Raw genomic sequence first — 16345 nt, 5'->3', positions numbered from 1 at the left:
TCTGCGTTATAAACTGTAGTGAAATACTTGGGGGTTCAAAGCTCTCACAACACATCAAGATGAGTTCCTTAGGGGGTCTACTTTCCAAAATGGTGTCACTTGTGGGGGGTTTCTACTGTTTAGGTACATTAGGGGCTCTGCAAACGCAATGTGACGCCTGCAGACCATTCCATCTAAGTCTGCATTCCAAATGGCGCTCCTTCCCTTCCGAGCCCTCCCATGCGCCCAAACGGTGGTTCCCCCCCACATATGGGGTATCAGCGTACTCAGGACAAATTGGACAACAACTTTTGGGGTCCAATTTCTCCTGTTACCCTAGGAAAAATACAAAACTGGGGGCTAAAAAATAATTTTTGTGGGAAAAAAATTTTGTTTTATTTTTATGGCTCTGCATTATAAACTTCTGTGAAGCCCTTGGTGGCTCAAAGTGCTCACCACACATCCAGATAAGTTCCTTAGGGGGTCTACTTTCCAAAATGGTGTCACTTGTGGGGGGTTTCAATGTTTAGGCACATCAGTGGCTCTCCAAACGCAACATGGCGTCCCATCTCAATTCCTGTCAATTTTGCATTGAAAAGTCAAACGGCGCTCCTTCCCTTCCGAGCTCTCCCATCCGCCCAAACAGTGGTTTACTGCCACATATGGGGTATCAGCATACTCAGGACAAATTGCACAACAAATTTTGAGGTCCAATTTCTTCTCTTACCCTTGGAAAAATAAAAAATTGCGGGCAAAAATTTAATTTTTGTGAAAAAATATGATTTTTTATTTTTACGGTTCTGCATTATAAACTTCTGTGAAGCACTTGGTGGGTCAAAGTGCTCACCACACCTCTAGATAAGTTCCTTAGGGGGTCTACTTTCCAAAATGGTGTCACTTGTGGGGGGTTTCAATGTTTAGGCTCATCAGTGGCTCTCCAAACGCAACATGGCGTCCCATCTCAATTTCGGTCAATTTTGCATTGAAAAGTCAAACTGCGCTCCTTCCCTTCCGAGCTCTCCCATGCGCCCAAACAGTGGTTTACTGCCACATATGGGGTATCAGCGTACTCAGGACAAATTGGACAACAATTTTTTTGGTCCAATTTCTCCTGTTACCCTTGGTAAAATAAAACAAATTGGAGCTGAAGTAAATTTTTTGTGTAAAAAAGTTAAATGTTCATTTTTATTTAAACATTCCAAAAATTCCTATTAAACACCTGAAGGGTTAATAAACTTCTTGAATGTGGTTTTGAGCACCTTGAGGGGTGCAGTTTTTAGAATGGTGTCACACTTGGGCATTTTCTATCATATAGACCCCTCAAAATGACTTCAAATGAGACGTGGTCCCTAAAAAAAATGGTGTTGTAAAAATGAGAAATTGCTGGTCAACTTTTAACCCTTATAACTCCCTAACAAAAAAAAAAATTGGTTCCAAAATTATGCTGATGTAAAGGAGACATGTGGGAAATGTTACTTATTAAGTATTTTGTGTGACATATCTCTGTGATTTAATTGCATAAAAATTCAAAGTTTGAAAATTGCGAAATTTTCAAAATTTTCGCCAAATTTCCGTTTTTTTCACAAATAAACGCAGGTACTATCAAAGAAATTTTACCACTATCATGAAGTACAATATGTCACGAGAAAACAATGTCAGAATCACCAGGATCCGTTGAAGCGTTTCGGAGTTATAACCTCATAAAGGGACAGTGGTCAGAATTGTAAAAATTGGCCTGGTCATTGACGTGCAAACCACCCTTGGGGGTAAAGGGGTTAAAGAAGGCATGGATGTTTTTTTTTAGAAGAAAATATAATACATGCTTTTGTAAATGTGTAAAGTTCTTTTCCAGATGTTTGGTCCAATGGATTGACAATTGGGCTCAGGAGGATAAATGAGCTCTTTAGGGGTGGACTGTGTCATGCATTGTGTGGTAGTACATGTGCCCCTTACCTTTGTCTGCTCCCATTTCTTGGTTTAACATAATGGACCTACACCTTTTTTCAATCATATCAACAAAGTAACTAATTCTAAACTGCACAATGAAAAGTGCTTCGTGTGAACTTCACAGCATTGCTCCATGTATTTGTACTATTTCTACTTACTAAAACAAACTAGCAATTTCATTTTTTCATGTTTTTATTGTGTTTCTTACATTTTTTGCATAGATCATCTTCATCTTTTGTCAAATATAAAATTATTTCAGCCAAAGTTTTACTCACCTTGTTATACAAAGTACTACAACGCAGATGATGGCAATCTGAATTGTACCAATCACCGCTGCTATTAAGACATACTGGAAACGTACAGGGCCTGGAACTACGTATAATACATTAAAGTCCTTCTTTTCACACTTTGATCCGCTGTATCCAGCATCACACCTACAGAGAAAAACACAATTATTAGCGCATAAAATCAAATTACGGTAATAACGCTCACTCCATTTTCTGAGCTACAAAAAAAAAAAGAAATATTTATAAGAAACACATACAATATACTATACAAATATTAAAGTAGTTTTCTGAGCATCAGTTGTGCTAAATATGAAACACAATAGAAAATAGAAAAAAAACTTTGACTCTCATTACAAACTCTGTCACCAGATTACATAATATAAAGTATATACCTTATCAATTTGATCTTTTAGTTGGGGTACTTACTTTTGTAATCCATATCAGAATTTAGCGATCAGGTTGTATTGATGGATCGGGCGATTCTGAACATGGCGATACCAAATATGTTTATGTTTGATTTTTTTCATTGTTTTATTTTGAATGGGGTGGAAGGGTGGTGATTTGAACTTTTATATATAGTTTTTTTTAATATTTTTAAAAACATTTTTTTCACTTTTGGCATGCTTCAATAGTCTCCGTGGGAGACTAGAAGCGGCCACAACCCGATCGGCACTGCTACATGCAGGTGAAGATCAGATCGCCTGTATGTAGCAGAATAACTCACTTGCTATGAGTGATGACCATCGGTTGGCGCTCATAGCAATGCGGCAGTCACAACCATAGAGGTCTCCAGGAGAGCTCTGGTTGTCATGCCAACCCGTCAGTGACCCGCAATCACGGGGGTCACCGATAGGCGGATTTCCGACGAGATTGCCGCAAATGTATGTTAAATGACGTTGTCAGGCGGAGACATCCAATGATCATTGGTCGTAAAGGGGTCAAACAGTCAAAACTTGGATCTGCATCCCTTATTCTTTCTCAACGGCAGCACAGAATAATCCATTACTTCCAGTTTTGTTTCTTCTAGCTTTCATCATGGGTCTGCAGCAGCCTTAATGTCTACTTGTGGCTATGTGCACACAACTGCACTAAGTGATCACAACTGCGCATGTTCTTTTATGCCTGTTTAACCCAGATAAGACCCTATTTGCGCTTTTTATTCTTTAAAGCATTTATCTCTTTAGTAATATATTGTAGATGTAGTAATAAGAATATAAGAAAATATTAGAAAATACTTCACCATAGTGAAGTATAGTTCTTCGGATTCACTATGGTGCTTATCTCATGTGCAGGCATTACACTAGCTTAGGTATCCATGGCTAAGAGCACTCATATAGTGACAGCTAGTCAGCTCTTAGTGGTTGTAACCATGGATACCTAATCTACTGCAGTGACTGTACATAAGGTAAGCGACATAGTGAATCAGAAGAACTATACAACATTTCTAATTTGAGGTATTTGCGACTTTGTAATGTAAAGTAAATATATGACTGTAAAGGTGCTGTAATACTGATTACATTGATACCTTTGGTGAAGAAATCTGCTTTTGTTGTTTTTATTTTATCGCCAATTGAAGCTTTCTGCTAATTAGATTTTGGTGCACAGGTGCCGGACAGTACACTGGGTCTGTGATTCCTGGCCCCTCTGCCTGTGGTCTATGAATGACCTGCCTCTTCTGTTTGAAATCTCAGCAGCGACCTGTCACTCAAAGATCTGAGGCAGGTGGAGGGGCTGAGGATTCACAGACAGGGAGGAGAAGACCCAGTGCACAGTCCGGCCCCTGTGCACCAAAATCTAATTAACAGAGAGCTTCAAATAGCGATTAAATAAGAACAATAAAGCAGATTTCTTCACCAAAGGTATTCATTTAATCAGTATTACCGAACCATTACAGCCATGTCTTTACTTTACATTATAAAATCATGCAGACAGGTTCACTTTAATAATGTATGGAAGTTGTATTGTGAAATTAGATCAGAGATCCCTTTAATTCCTTGCCTAGTGGTGCGACCTATAAAGTGACAGTGCTCTAAAGTGATAGGTGCTTATTAATTAATCAGAGTAAAAGCCTGTATGAGAAAAGCTGACAGATATGTACAGACCCCAATCTCACTGTACCGTGCCCCCGAGCTAGCGTTTTACTCTAATTAATTTATAAGAACCTATCACTTTTTGAGCACTGTCATATTAGAATATAATAGGTTGTACCGCCGGGTTTGATACCAAGTTATTTGACCACTTTGCTATTTATTTCACATATATTGTTTAATCAGAGTGAAATTGTTAATCTATATCATGGTAATTTGTATAATGGATTTACCTTACCCATTTAAGAAATCATGCAATTATTATGCCGGATTCCTGCAGACATGCAACATGTCACCTTTTGCCTTATGCTGATATAACTGGTGTACAGTTCATTTTGGTTTCATGTCCATTTTTGTCCCTTTTTCCATAATTCCTCATAGCCTTGTTATGATGAATATTAGCATTTTATATTAATTATGTGCATAGTAATTGAATATTGTTGAATAGACTTACTTCCACATTCATCTGCTTTGGTTATTAAGGATTCATTACATCACTACTATTATACAGTGCAATTGTTGTAAACCAGTAATCTCTGCGATCTTTAATGTCATGTGACAACACTACCTCCTCGTAATTATTTTAATTCTTGATGATTTTTTTCCTGTGTGATTTTTAATCTCAATAATTTGGAAATCAACATTTTAATTTTTGTATATGCACAGTTGTGTATCATACTTATAGGTTTATTTTTTGTTGATTAAGATGTTAATGGTTTTTTTGCGTGACAATTTGGTGTTTTTATACCAATACTAGCTGAAAAGTCCGGCGTTGCCTGGGCATAGTAAATATCTGTGGTTAGTTATAGCACCTCACTTCTCTTATTTTCCCATCACGCCTCTCATTTTCCCCCTCACATCTCTCATTTTCTTCCTTACACCTCTCATTTTCCCCCTCACTCCTCTTATTTTCCCCCCACTCCTCTCATTCCCCCCTAACACTTGTTATTTCGACCTCACATCTGTCATTTTCCAATAACTCCACTATTTTCCCTCACTCCTCTCATTTTGCACTCACACCTTTTCATTTTCACCTCACACCCCTCATTTTCCCCTCAGTATATACATGCTTGTCATCTCCCTTATATATAGTATATATGTGTGTGTCATCTGCTCCTGTATATAGTATATACCTGTGTGTTATCTCCCCTGTATATAGTATGTACCTGTATGTCATCTCCTCCTGTATATAGTATATACCTGTTTGTCATCTCCCCTGTATATAGTATATATGTGTGTCATCTCCTCCTGTATATAGTATATACCTGTGTCATCTCCTCCTGTATATAGTATATACCTGTGTGTCATCTCCTCCTGTATATAGTATGTATGTGTGTGTCATCTGCTCCTGTATATAGTATATACCTGTGTGTCATCTCCCCTGTATATAGTATATATGTGTGTGTCATCTGCTCCTGTATATAGTATATACCTGTGTGTTATCTCCCCTGTATATAGTATGTACCTGTATGTCATCTCCTCCTGTATATAGTATATACCTGTTTGTCATCTCCCCTGTATATAGTATATATGTGTGTCATCTCCTCCTGTATATAGTATATACCAGTGTGTCATCTCTCCTGTATATAGTATATATCTGTATGTCATCTCCTCCTGTATTAGACCGCGTTCACACGATATTTGGTCAGTATTTTTACCTCAGTATTTGTAAGCTAAATTGGCAGCCTGATAAATCTCCAGCCAACAGGACGCCCTCCCCCCTGGCAGTATATATTGGTGAGTAACCCATGTCAGGGCCCCACCTTAGCAACTGTACGGTATATACTCTTTGGCGCCTTCGCTCTCACTCTTTCAGTCCCCCTTGTTCACATCTGGCAGCTGTCAATTTGCCTCCAACACTTTTCCTTTCACTTTTCCCCCATTATGTAGATAGGGGCAAAATTGTTTGGTGAATTGGAACACGCTGGGTTAAATTTCGCCTCACAACATAGCTTATGACGCTCTCGGGGTCCAGACGTGTGACTGCGCAAAATTTAGTGGCTGAAGCTGCGACGGTACAGATGCCAATCTCGGACATACACAAATACACACATACACACATACACACATACACACATACACACATTCAGCTTTATATAGTAGATGAAAGTAGCTATAACACTTTGATTTTTAATGTGTTTATTACAAAGGAGTGGTGACAGAAAAAACTGCAATTCTGGCGTTTTAATTTTCATTCTTGTTACAGTGGATGATCAGGTTAATTAATTTTATATTTTGATAGATAAAACTTGTATGAATGCAGCAGTGGTGCCAAATATATTGTTTGATGGGGCGTGATTCAGAAATGTATATTGTTTTCATGTACATTACAGTTTTTTTAATTTTTTTAAATGTTTTTCTTTATTTTTTAGTTTCCATAAGGGAATTGAACCTGGGATCACTAACAGTGTACAGTTAAATGCATTATAATAGTATTGCAGAATATAGTGAAAATAAGTCGGCAATTTAATATAATCTGTCAAGTATGCAGAGACCTTAGCTCCTGAGAGATCACCCTCGCGATCACTTAAGTCTATGGTTAAGGAAGTGTTCAATGACCCCCTGTCTGCAGACTACAGAATACAGTGATATCTATGAGCAAGGTTTTTTTTCTTGCTAGAAAGTGCATGTTCTGGTTCAAATCTATGGTATACCAATACATGATTTAGCTATCATTATGTTCAAACATGTCTATGAGCAATAAGAATCGGATTTAAGAAGGTCGTAGAGGATTTTGAACAAATGACATTAGAACCAGTAACTTTCAACAAATCAGTAATAGAACTGAAATTACTGTGAACTTTTGCCTTACACACAGGTACCAGCCTTCCATCTAGCAACTCTGTCTTGTCTGAAGAAGGTCAGCGTGTATGGCAAAAATATAATTGAACAATTATCTTTGGATTGCAAGAAAATAAAGAAATTCAAGGCTGAAAACTATTTAAGTGCAACATGTGCACCATCTATCATGAGTGCCGTGTTCCCGACATTGATTATTGTGGACTTAGACTTGATAACTTTACCAAGCCAAGAAGGTTTGCAGTAGGAGTAAGTGAATTGGTAGGGTTCTTCATTTGCAATTTGTTTCAAGCTTTCAGAAAGTAATATTCCTTTTATAGGACATCTTTTATAGGTTGTTAGTCATCATGAGAAACCTCAAAGGAACTCAACTGGCCAATATATTTTATTAGTTCTGATGGTACTTAAGAATAGTAGTGTACTTATTATTATTATTATTATTATTTTAACTTATAGAAGCTACAAAGACATTTTTCATGTAATATCCTATATGAATTGTAATTTAATTACATTATTTGCATAGAGGATTTGTCTGGATCAAGGTTATCAAAAGAAACAAGGATAAGTGTGGTATGCTTACATTAGACACATAATGTAAATGTGAATTCATTCAGATCATCCACAGTGTATGTTTTAGTTCAATTGTCTGTAATCACAGTATTTATTCCCTTCACACGGAAGCCTGTTTTCACCTTCATGACAAGGCAAATTTTTACAATTCTGACCACTGTCATTTTATGTGGTAATAATTCTGGAACGCTTGAATGGATGCCACTGATTCTGAGACTCTTTTCTCGTGACATATTGTAATTTATGACAGTGGTAAAATTTATTTCATATGACTTGCGTTTATTTGTGAAAAAAATGGAAATTTGGCGAAAATTTTGCAATTTTCAAACTTTTAAATTTTATGCCCTTAAATCAGAGAGTCATATCACACAAAACAGTTAATAAATAACATTTACCACATGTCTACTTTACATTAGCACAATATTGGAAACATTATTTTTTTGTTAGGAAGTTTTAAGGGTTAAAATTTGACCAGTGATTTCTCATTTTTACAACAAAATTTGCAAAACCATTTTTTGAGGGACCACCTCACATTTGAAATGACTTTGAGGAGCCTGTCTGACAAAAAATACCAACAAAAATAACACCATTCTAAAAACTGCACCCTTCAAGGTACTCAAAACCACATTCAAGAAGTTTATTCACCCTTCAGGTGCTTCACAGGAATTTTTGGAATGGGAAGGAAAAAATAACCATTTACTTTTATTTCACAAACATTTTCCTTTAGACCTATTTTTTTTTTACATTTGCAAGGGCAACAGGAAAAAATGGACCATACAATTTGTTGAGCAATTTTTCCTGATCCGGCCATTAACCCATATGTGGGGAAAATCTACTGTTTGGGCACACGACAAGGCTATGAAGGAGCGCCATTTCACTTTTTAAATGTAAAATATGCTGGAATAATTAGAGGTTGTCATGTCGCGTTTGGAGAGTCCTGATGTGCCTAAACAGTGGAAACCTCAAACCATTTTGGAAACTAGACCCATTAAGGATCTTATCTAGATTTGTATTGAGCACCTTGAAACCACAGATGCTTCACATAAGTTTATAATGTAGAGCCATGGAAATTTAAAAAATCAAAGTTTTCCAAAATAATTATTTTTAGCTCCAAATTTTGCATTTACATAAGAGAAAAAAGAGAAATTGCTTCATACAATTTGTTGCACAATTTCTCCTGAATACGCCGATGCCCAATATGTGTGTCATGGTATAGGGCATGGTTCATGTCCTGCTCTCTCAGTGATAATATTGCTGGCCTCTCTTTGGATCTGGAAGGGGTATTTATACACACTCCAGACTAGGATTCCCCATCAGCTATACTTTTGTTTAGTCTCTATGTCTGACCCCCTTGAGTGTGTGCTTTGTTTGCATTTGTGTGTTTTGCTCTCTGTACTTTACTCTGCTTGTTTGTTCTGCTGGTTTCCTGACCTTTGGCTTCCTTTCTGGCTATCCCTCCATCTCACCCCTTGGTTACCTCGTTATCTCCTGATTTTGATCTTGGCACATTTAACTGCTCTCCAGCATATATCTTGTCTTCTTCACCCTGGTGTCTGGCACTGCCCTTGACCACCTCCTTCCCTGTCACGTGGTTCTGGTCCTGTTTGCTACCCGGTAAGTTCCCCACCGCTCTGCTCTCAGCTCCCTTGCTGCGGCGCGCAGCTCTCCCCACAGCAGTAATATCCAGGAGTCGTAACAATGTAGAGGTAAACAACTGTTTGAGCGCATGGCAGGGCTTGGAAGGGAAGGAGCACCATTTTACTTTTGGAACGCAAAATGTAATGGAATAATTAGCGAATGCCATGTCGCATTTGAAGAGCCTCTGATGTGCCTAAACAATGGAAACCCCCCCAAGTGTCATCATTTTAAAAACTAGACCCTTTATGGAATGTATCTAGATGTGTATTGAGCCCCTTAAACCCACAGGTGCTTTAAAGAAGTTTATAACGTTAAGCAGTGAAAATGAAATAATCACATTTTTTCCACAAAATTCTTTTTAGCTACACATTTTGCTTTTTCATAAGGGTAACAGGAAAAATTGTTCATACAATTTGTTGTTCAATTTCTCCTGAGTACACCAAAACCCCATATGTGGGGGATACTACTGTTTGGGTGCACGGCAGGGCATGGAAGGGAAGGAACGCCATTTGACTTTTTAAATGCAAAAATTAATGGAATAATTAGCAGGTGCTATGTCGTGTTAGAAGAGCCCCTGATGTGCCTAAGCAGTGGAAACCCCCACAAGTGACATCATTTTTGCAACTAGACCCCAGGAGAAATTGCTTCATACAATTACTTGTGCAATTTCTCCTGAGTATGCCGAAACCTCCTATGTTGGGGAATACTACTGCTTGGGATGGAAGGTATGGAGCGCCATTTGACTTTATGAATGCAAAATTTGATTGAAAAATTAGTGGACGCTTGTCACGTTTGGAGACCCCCTTATGTGCCTAAACAGTGAAACTTCCCCCACAAGTGACACCATATTTGAAACTACACCTCTTTGGGACCTTATCTAGATGTGTATTGAGCACCTTGATCCCCCAAGCACTTCACAGAAGTTTAAAACGTTAAGCCGTGAAAATAAAAAAAAATCTAATTTTTCCCAGAAAAATCTTTTTTAGCTACAAATATTGTATTTTTACAAGGGCAAAAGGAAAAAATGGACCCCAAAGTTTGCTATGAAGTTTCTCCTGAGTTCATCCCATATGTGGTCGAAAACTACTTTTGAGGCACAGTGCAGAGCTCCGAAGGGAAATAGCACCATATTACAATGCAGATTTTACTGCACTTGTTTGGGGGTGCCATGTTACATTGACAGAGCCCCTGAAGTGCCAGAACAGCAGAACCCCCATAAGTGACCCCATTTTAACGATTAAACTTCTCAATGAATTCATCTAGGGGTGCACTGATTATATTGACACCACAGGTGTGTCACAAACTTTTATACCATTGGGCAGTGAAGAAAAAATAATTTACATGTTTACCACCAAGATTGCGTGCTAGCCCCAAGTTTTACATTTTCACACTGGGAAATCGGTAAAAATGGCACCAAAATTTGTCCCAGAATTTCTGCTGAATGTAGAATTACCCCATATGTGGCTGTACAGCACTACATTGCCATACAGAGTGACTCTGGAGCAACAGAGCGTTATTTGCCTCCTGGAGCGCAGACTTTCCTAGACTAGTTTGTCTAGGAAAATCCCATATTCCATATGCAGAGCCCCTAAGTGCTAGAGAAGCAGAATCCCCCTCAAGTAACCCTATTTTGGAAATTATAACCCTTTGGGAATTTATCTACAGATGTAGTGACGATTTTGACTCCATGGGTGTTTTCCAGAAACAGGCAGCAAGCAGTGGATGTTGCTGAGTGGAAATTGCAAATTTCCATTGCAGTGACCAGTATGCTGTTGTGACCAGTATGTTGTAGTGACCAGCACAATATGCCCAGCTCATGCTTCTGGAGACACACACCTGTAAATTAGGCGGGCTCTCATCACTAGGGTTGAGCGAAACGGGTCGAACATTTTCAAAAGTCGCCGACTTTTGGCGAAGTCGAGTTTCATGAAACCCGATCCGACCCCTGTGCGTGGTCGGCCATGCGGTACGCGACTTTCGCGCCAAAGTCGCGTTTCAATGACGCGAAAAGTGCCATTTCTCAGCCAATGAAGGTAAACGCAGAGTGTGGGCAGCGTGATGACATAGGTCCTGGTCCCCACCATCTTAGAGAAGGGCATTGCAGTGATTGGCTTGCTGTCTGCGGCGTCACAGGGGCTATAAAGGGGAGTTCCCGCCGACCGCCATGTTACTGCTGCTGATCTGAGCTTAGGGAGAGGTTGCTGCCGCTTCGTCAGAAGCAGGGATAGCGTTAGGCAGGGTCCATTAACCACAAAACCGCTTGTGCTGTAGCGATTTCCACTGCCCAACACCACCTTCGGTGTGCAGGGACAGTGGAAGCTCCTTTTTTTTTTTTTTTCCTCAGCGCTGTAGCTCATTGGGCTGCCCTAGAAGGCTCCCTGATAGCTGCATTGCTGTGTGTACGCCGCTGTGCAAACCAACTGCTTTTTTCAAAGCACAAATCCTCTTGTTCCTTCCTTTCTGCACAGCTATCTTGTTTGTTTGTCCACACTTTTTATTTAATTTGTGCATCAGTCCACTCCTTATTGCTGCCTGCCATACCTGGCTGAGATTACTGCAGGGAGATAGTAATTGAAGGACAGTTCCTTTTTTTTTTTTTTTTTTTTTTTGGTGGGAGATAAAGATTGACATTTCTGCTAGAGTGCCATCTCTGTCTGTGTCATCTCTCACTCAGTGGGCCATAGAAAGCCTATTTATTTTTTTGCTTGATTTGGGTTCCAAAATCTACCAGAAAAAATCACAACCTCAATCAGTGGGAGAAAAATATTGGCCTCAGGGCTTGTGTGCCACTCCTTACTCCTGTGTGTGCCATCTCTCACTCAGTGGGCCATAGAAAGCCTATTAATTTTTTTGCTTGATTTGGGTTCTAAATTCTACCTGAAAAAATCAATAAATCAATCAGTGGGAGATTAATATTGGCCTTTGGGCTTGTGTGCCAGTCCTAAGCGTGCCATCTCTCTCTCTCTCTCAGATAGTGGGCCATAGAAAGCCTATTTTTTTATTATTTTATTGGGTTTATAAATTTTCCCTGGAAAAAAAAAAAAAGTGGGAGATTAATATTGGCCTCTGGGCTTGTGTGCCAGTCCTGAGCGTGCCATCTCTCTCACAAATAGTTGGCCATAGAAAGCCTATTTATTTTTTTGGTTGATTTGGGTTCATAATTCTACCTTAAAAAATCAATCAATCAATCAGTGGGAGATTAGTATTGGCCTTTGGGCTTGTGTGCCAGTCCTAAGCGTGCCATCTCTCTCTCTCAGAAAGTGGGCCATAGAAAGCCTATTTATTATTATTTTTTTTATTGGGTTTATAAATTTTCCCTGGAAAAAAAAAAAAAGTGGGAGATTAATATTGGCCACTGGGCTTGTGTGCCAGTCCTGAGCGTGCCATCTCTCTCACAAATAGTGGGCCATAGAAAGCCTATTTATTTTTTTGGTTGATTTGGGTTCATAATTCTACCTTAAAAAATCAATCAATCAATCAGTGGGAGATTAGTATTGGCCTTTGGGCTTGTGTGCCAGTCCTAAGCGTGCCATCTCTCTCTCTCAGATAGTGGGCCATAGAAAGCCTATTTATTATTATTTTTTGTATTGGGTTTATAAATTTTCCCTGGAAAAAAAAAAAAGTGGGAGATTAATATTGGCCTCTGGGCTTGTGTGCCAGTCCTGAGCGTGCCATCTCTCTCACAAATAGTGGGCCATAGAAAGCCTATTTATTTTTTGGGTTGATTTGGGTTCATAATTCTACCTGAAAAAATTAATCAATCAATCAGTGGGAGAAAAATATTGGCCTCAGGGCTTGTGTGCCACTCCTTACTCCTGTGTGTGCCATCTCTCACTCAGTGGGCCATAGAAAGCCTATTAATTTTTTTGCTTGATTTGGGTTCTAAATTCTACCTGAAAAAATCATTAAATCAATCAGTGGGAGATTAATATTGGGCTTTGGGCTTGTGTGCCAGTCCTAAGCGTGCCATCTCTCTCTCTCAGATAGTGGGCCATAGAAAGCCTATTTATTATTATTTTTTTTATTGGGTTTATAAATTTTCCCTGGAAAAAAAAAAATGGGAGATTAATATTGGCCTCTGGGCTTGTGTGCCACTCCTGACTCCTGTGTGCGTCATCTGTCACTCAGTGGGCCCTAGAAAGCCTATTTTTTGTTTTATTTGTTTTCTAAATTCTCCCTGAAACAATCATTTTATTTTCTTTGGTTTCTAAATTATTCCTGAAAAAAATCATTTTTTTTGTATTTTTTTTTCTCTCAAGTCTCCCTGAAAAAAAAAAATAAAATCTGTGGGAGATTCATATTGCCCCTTCTGCTTGTGTGCCAGTCTTGACTCCTGGGTGTGCCATCTCTCTCTCTCTCCCCAATTGTGGGCCATAGAAAGCCTATTAATTTTTTTGCTTGATTTGGGTTCCAAAATCTACCTGAAAAAAATCACTAAATCAATCAGTGGGAGATTAATATTGGCCTCTGGGCTTGTGTGCCACTCCTGACTCCTGTGTGCGTCATCTGTCACTCAGTGGGCCCTAGAAAGCCTATTTTTTGTTTTATTTGTTTTCTAAATTCTCCCTGAAACAATCATTTTATTTTCTTTGGTTTCTAAATTATTCCTGAAAAAAAATCATTTTTTTGGTATTTTTTTTTCTCTCAAGTCTCCCTGAAAAAAAAAAAAAAAAAAAAAAATCTGTGGGAGATTCATATTGCCCCTTCTGCTTGTGTGCCAGTCTTGACTCCTGGGTGTGCCATCTCTCTCTCTCTCCCCAATTGTGGGCCATAGAAAGCCTATTAATTTTTTTGCTTGATTTGGGTTCCAAAATCTACCTGAAAAAAAACACTAAATCAATCAGTGGGAGATTAATATTGGCCTCTGGGCTTGTGTGCCACTCCTGACTCCTGTGTGCGTCATCTGTCACTCAGTGGGCCCTAGAAAGCCTATTTTTTGTTTTATTTGTTTTCTAAATTCTCCCTGAAACAATCATTTTATTTTCTTTGGTTTCTAAATTATTCCTGAAAAAAATCATTTTTTTGGTATTTTTTTTTCTCTCAAGTCTCCCTGAAAAAAAAAAAAAAAAAAAATCTGTGGGAGATTCATATTGCCCCTTCTTCTTGTGTGCCAGTCTTGACTCCTGGGTGTGCCATCTCTCTCTCTCTCCCCAATTGTGGCCCATAGAAAGCCTATTAATTTTTTTGCTTGATTTGGGTTCCAAAATCTACCGAAAAAAATCACTAAATCAATCAGTGGGAGATTAATATTGGCCTCTGGGCTTGTGTGCCACTCCTGACTCCTGTGTGCGTCATCTGTCACTCAGTGGGCCCTAGAAAGCCTATTTTTTGTTTTATTTGTTTTCTAAATTCTCCCTGAAACAATCATTTTATTTTCTTTGGTTTCTAAATTATTCCTGAAAAAAATCATTTTTTTGGTATTTTTTTTTCTCTCAAGTCTCCCTGAAAAAAAAAAAAAAAAAAAAAAAACTGTGGGAGATTCATATTGCCCCTTCTGCTTGTGTGCCAGTCTTGACTCCTGGGTGTGCCATCTCTCTCTCTCTCCCCAATTGTGGGCCATAGAAAGCCTATTATTTTTTTTAGCTTGATTTGGGTTCCAAAATCTACCTGAAAAAATCACTACATCAATCAGTGGGAGATAAATATTGGCCTCTGGGCTTGTGTGCCACTCCTGACTCCTGTGTGCGTCCTCTCTCACTCAGTGGGCCCTACAAAGCCTTTTTTTTTTTTTTTTTTTCCTAAATTCTCCCTGAAACAATCATTTCATTTTATTTGTTTTATAAATTCTTCTGTAAAAAATAATTTTTTTTTAATTTTTTTTTTTTTCTGAAGTCTCCCTTTTAAAAAAAACAAACACAAATCAGTGGGAGATAAATATTTACATTTGCGCTTCAGTGACAGTCCTGCGTGTGTGCCATCTCATTTGTTGCCAACAACAACAACAGAGTGTGTAACATTGTGGCTGATTTTCGTTGTGATCTCACCCACCTGTAAAGGGGTAGCTAAATCATACTGAAGTTATAGCTCACCGTGTAAGTTGTGTGACAGCAACAAATACCGTTCGTTTGTTAACGTTTTTAAAACAATGAGGAAGTCTGGTGGAAGAGGTCGTGGCCGGGGGCGTTCATTGTCAGCTGGTAATGAGGGTAGTGGTAGTGGTGGAGCATCAGCTGGTCGTGGGAAAAAAAATATTGCACCTAAGTCTGGAGCTGTGGAGCCAGGTTCGTCGTCTGGCTACACAAGGCCTCGAACGCTCCCTTTTCTGGGAGTAGGAAAACCGCTTTTAAAGCCGGAGCAGCAAGAGCAAGTTTTGGCTTATCTTGCTGACTCAGCCTCTAGCTCTTTTGCCTCCTCTCGTGAAACTGGTAAATGTCAAAGCAGCGCGTCGTTAGTGGATGTTCACGGTCAGGGACAAGTCGCTTCCTTGTCCTCTTCAGCAAAAACAACAACAGAGAAGAATGCAGCAGGCGACACAACGGGTTACTCCATGGAGCTCTTTACACATACCGTCCCTGGCTTAGAAAGTGAAGCAGTTAACAGTCCATGCCCATTACAAGTTGAATCTGACATGGAGTGCACTGATGCACAGCCACAGCCAGACTACTATCCTGGTCCTTTGACTCAGACCACAACATTGCCATCGCAGGGTGCTGATCAAGAATCAGACCCTGATGAGACTATGTTGCCCCATCACGAACGCTATACCACCGACCGCCACGGTGACACAGACGAAGTTGCACACGAGCTACAAGAAGAGGTAATAGATGACCCAGTTCTTGACCCCGATTGGCAGCCATTGGGGGAACAGGGTGCAGGCGGCAGCAGTTCTGAAGCGGAGGAGGAGGGGCCGCAGCAGGCATCAACATCGCAACAGGTTCCATCTGCCGGGCCCGTATCTTGCCCAAAACGCGTGGCAAAGCTAAAACCTGTTGGAGGACAGCGTGGCCATCCGGTTAAAGCTCAGTCTGCAATGCCTGAAAAGGTATCCGATGCTAGAAAGAGTGCAGTCTGGCATTTTTTTAAACAACATCCAATTGA

The 16345-nt window shown here is 39.4% G+C and overlaps 1 protein-coding gene across 2 annotated transcripts in view; it reads right to left on the bottom strand.

The window, feature by feature from the left end:
* The window catches only part of TMEFF2 (transmembrane protein with EGF like and two follistatin like domains 2), a 1231017-nt gene that overhangs the window by 47824 nt on the left and 1166848 nt on the right, over positions 1-16345 (bottom strand). The window contains exon 9 of one of the 2 annotated variants that reach the window (XM_069733894.1): positions 2202-2360. In XM_069733894.1, the coding sequence (XP_069589995.1) occupies positions 2202-2360 (159 nt within the window). Of the gene's footprint in view, positions 1-2197; positions 2361-16345 lie in introns of those variants that run through there. The other variant, XM_069733895.1, reaches the window with a different exon arrangement.

Source organism: Ranitomeya imitator, chromosome 7 (genome assembly GCF_032444005.1).
Source record: "Ranitomeya imitator isolate aRanImi1 chromosome 7, aRanImi1.pri, whole genome shotgun sequence".
Taxonomy (NCBI): Eukaryota; Metazoa; Chordata; class Amphibia; order Anura; family Dendrobatidae; genus Ranitomeya; species Ranitomeya imitator.
The sequence above is the reverse complement of the archived record's forward strand: the minus strand, read 5'-3'. Positions and strand labels throughout refer to the sequence as shown.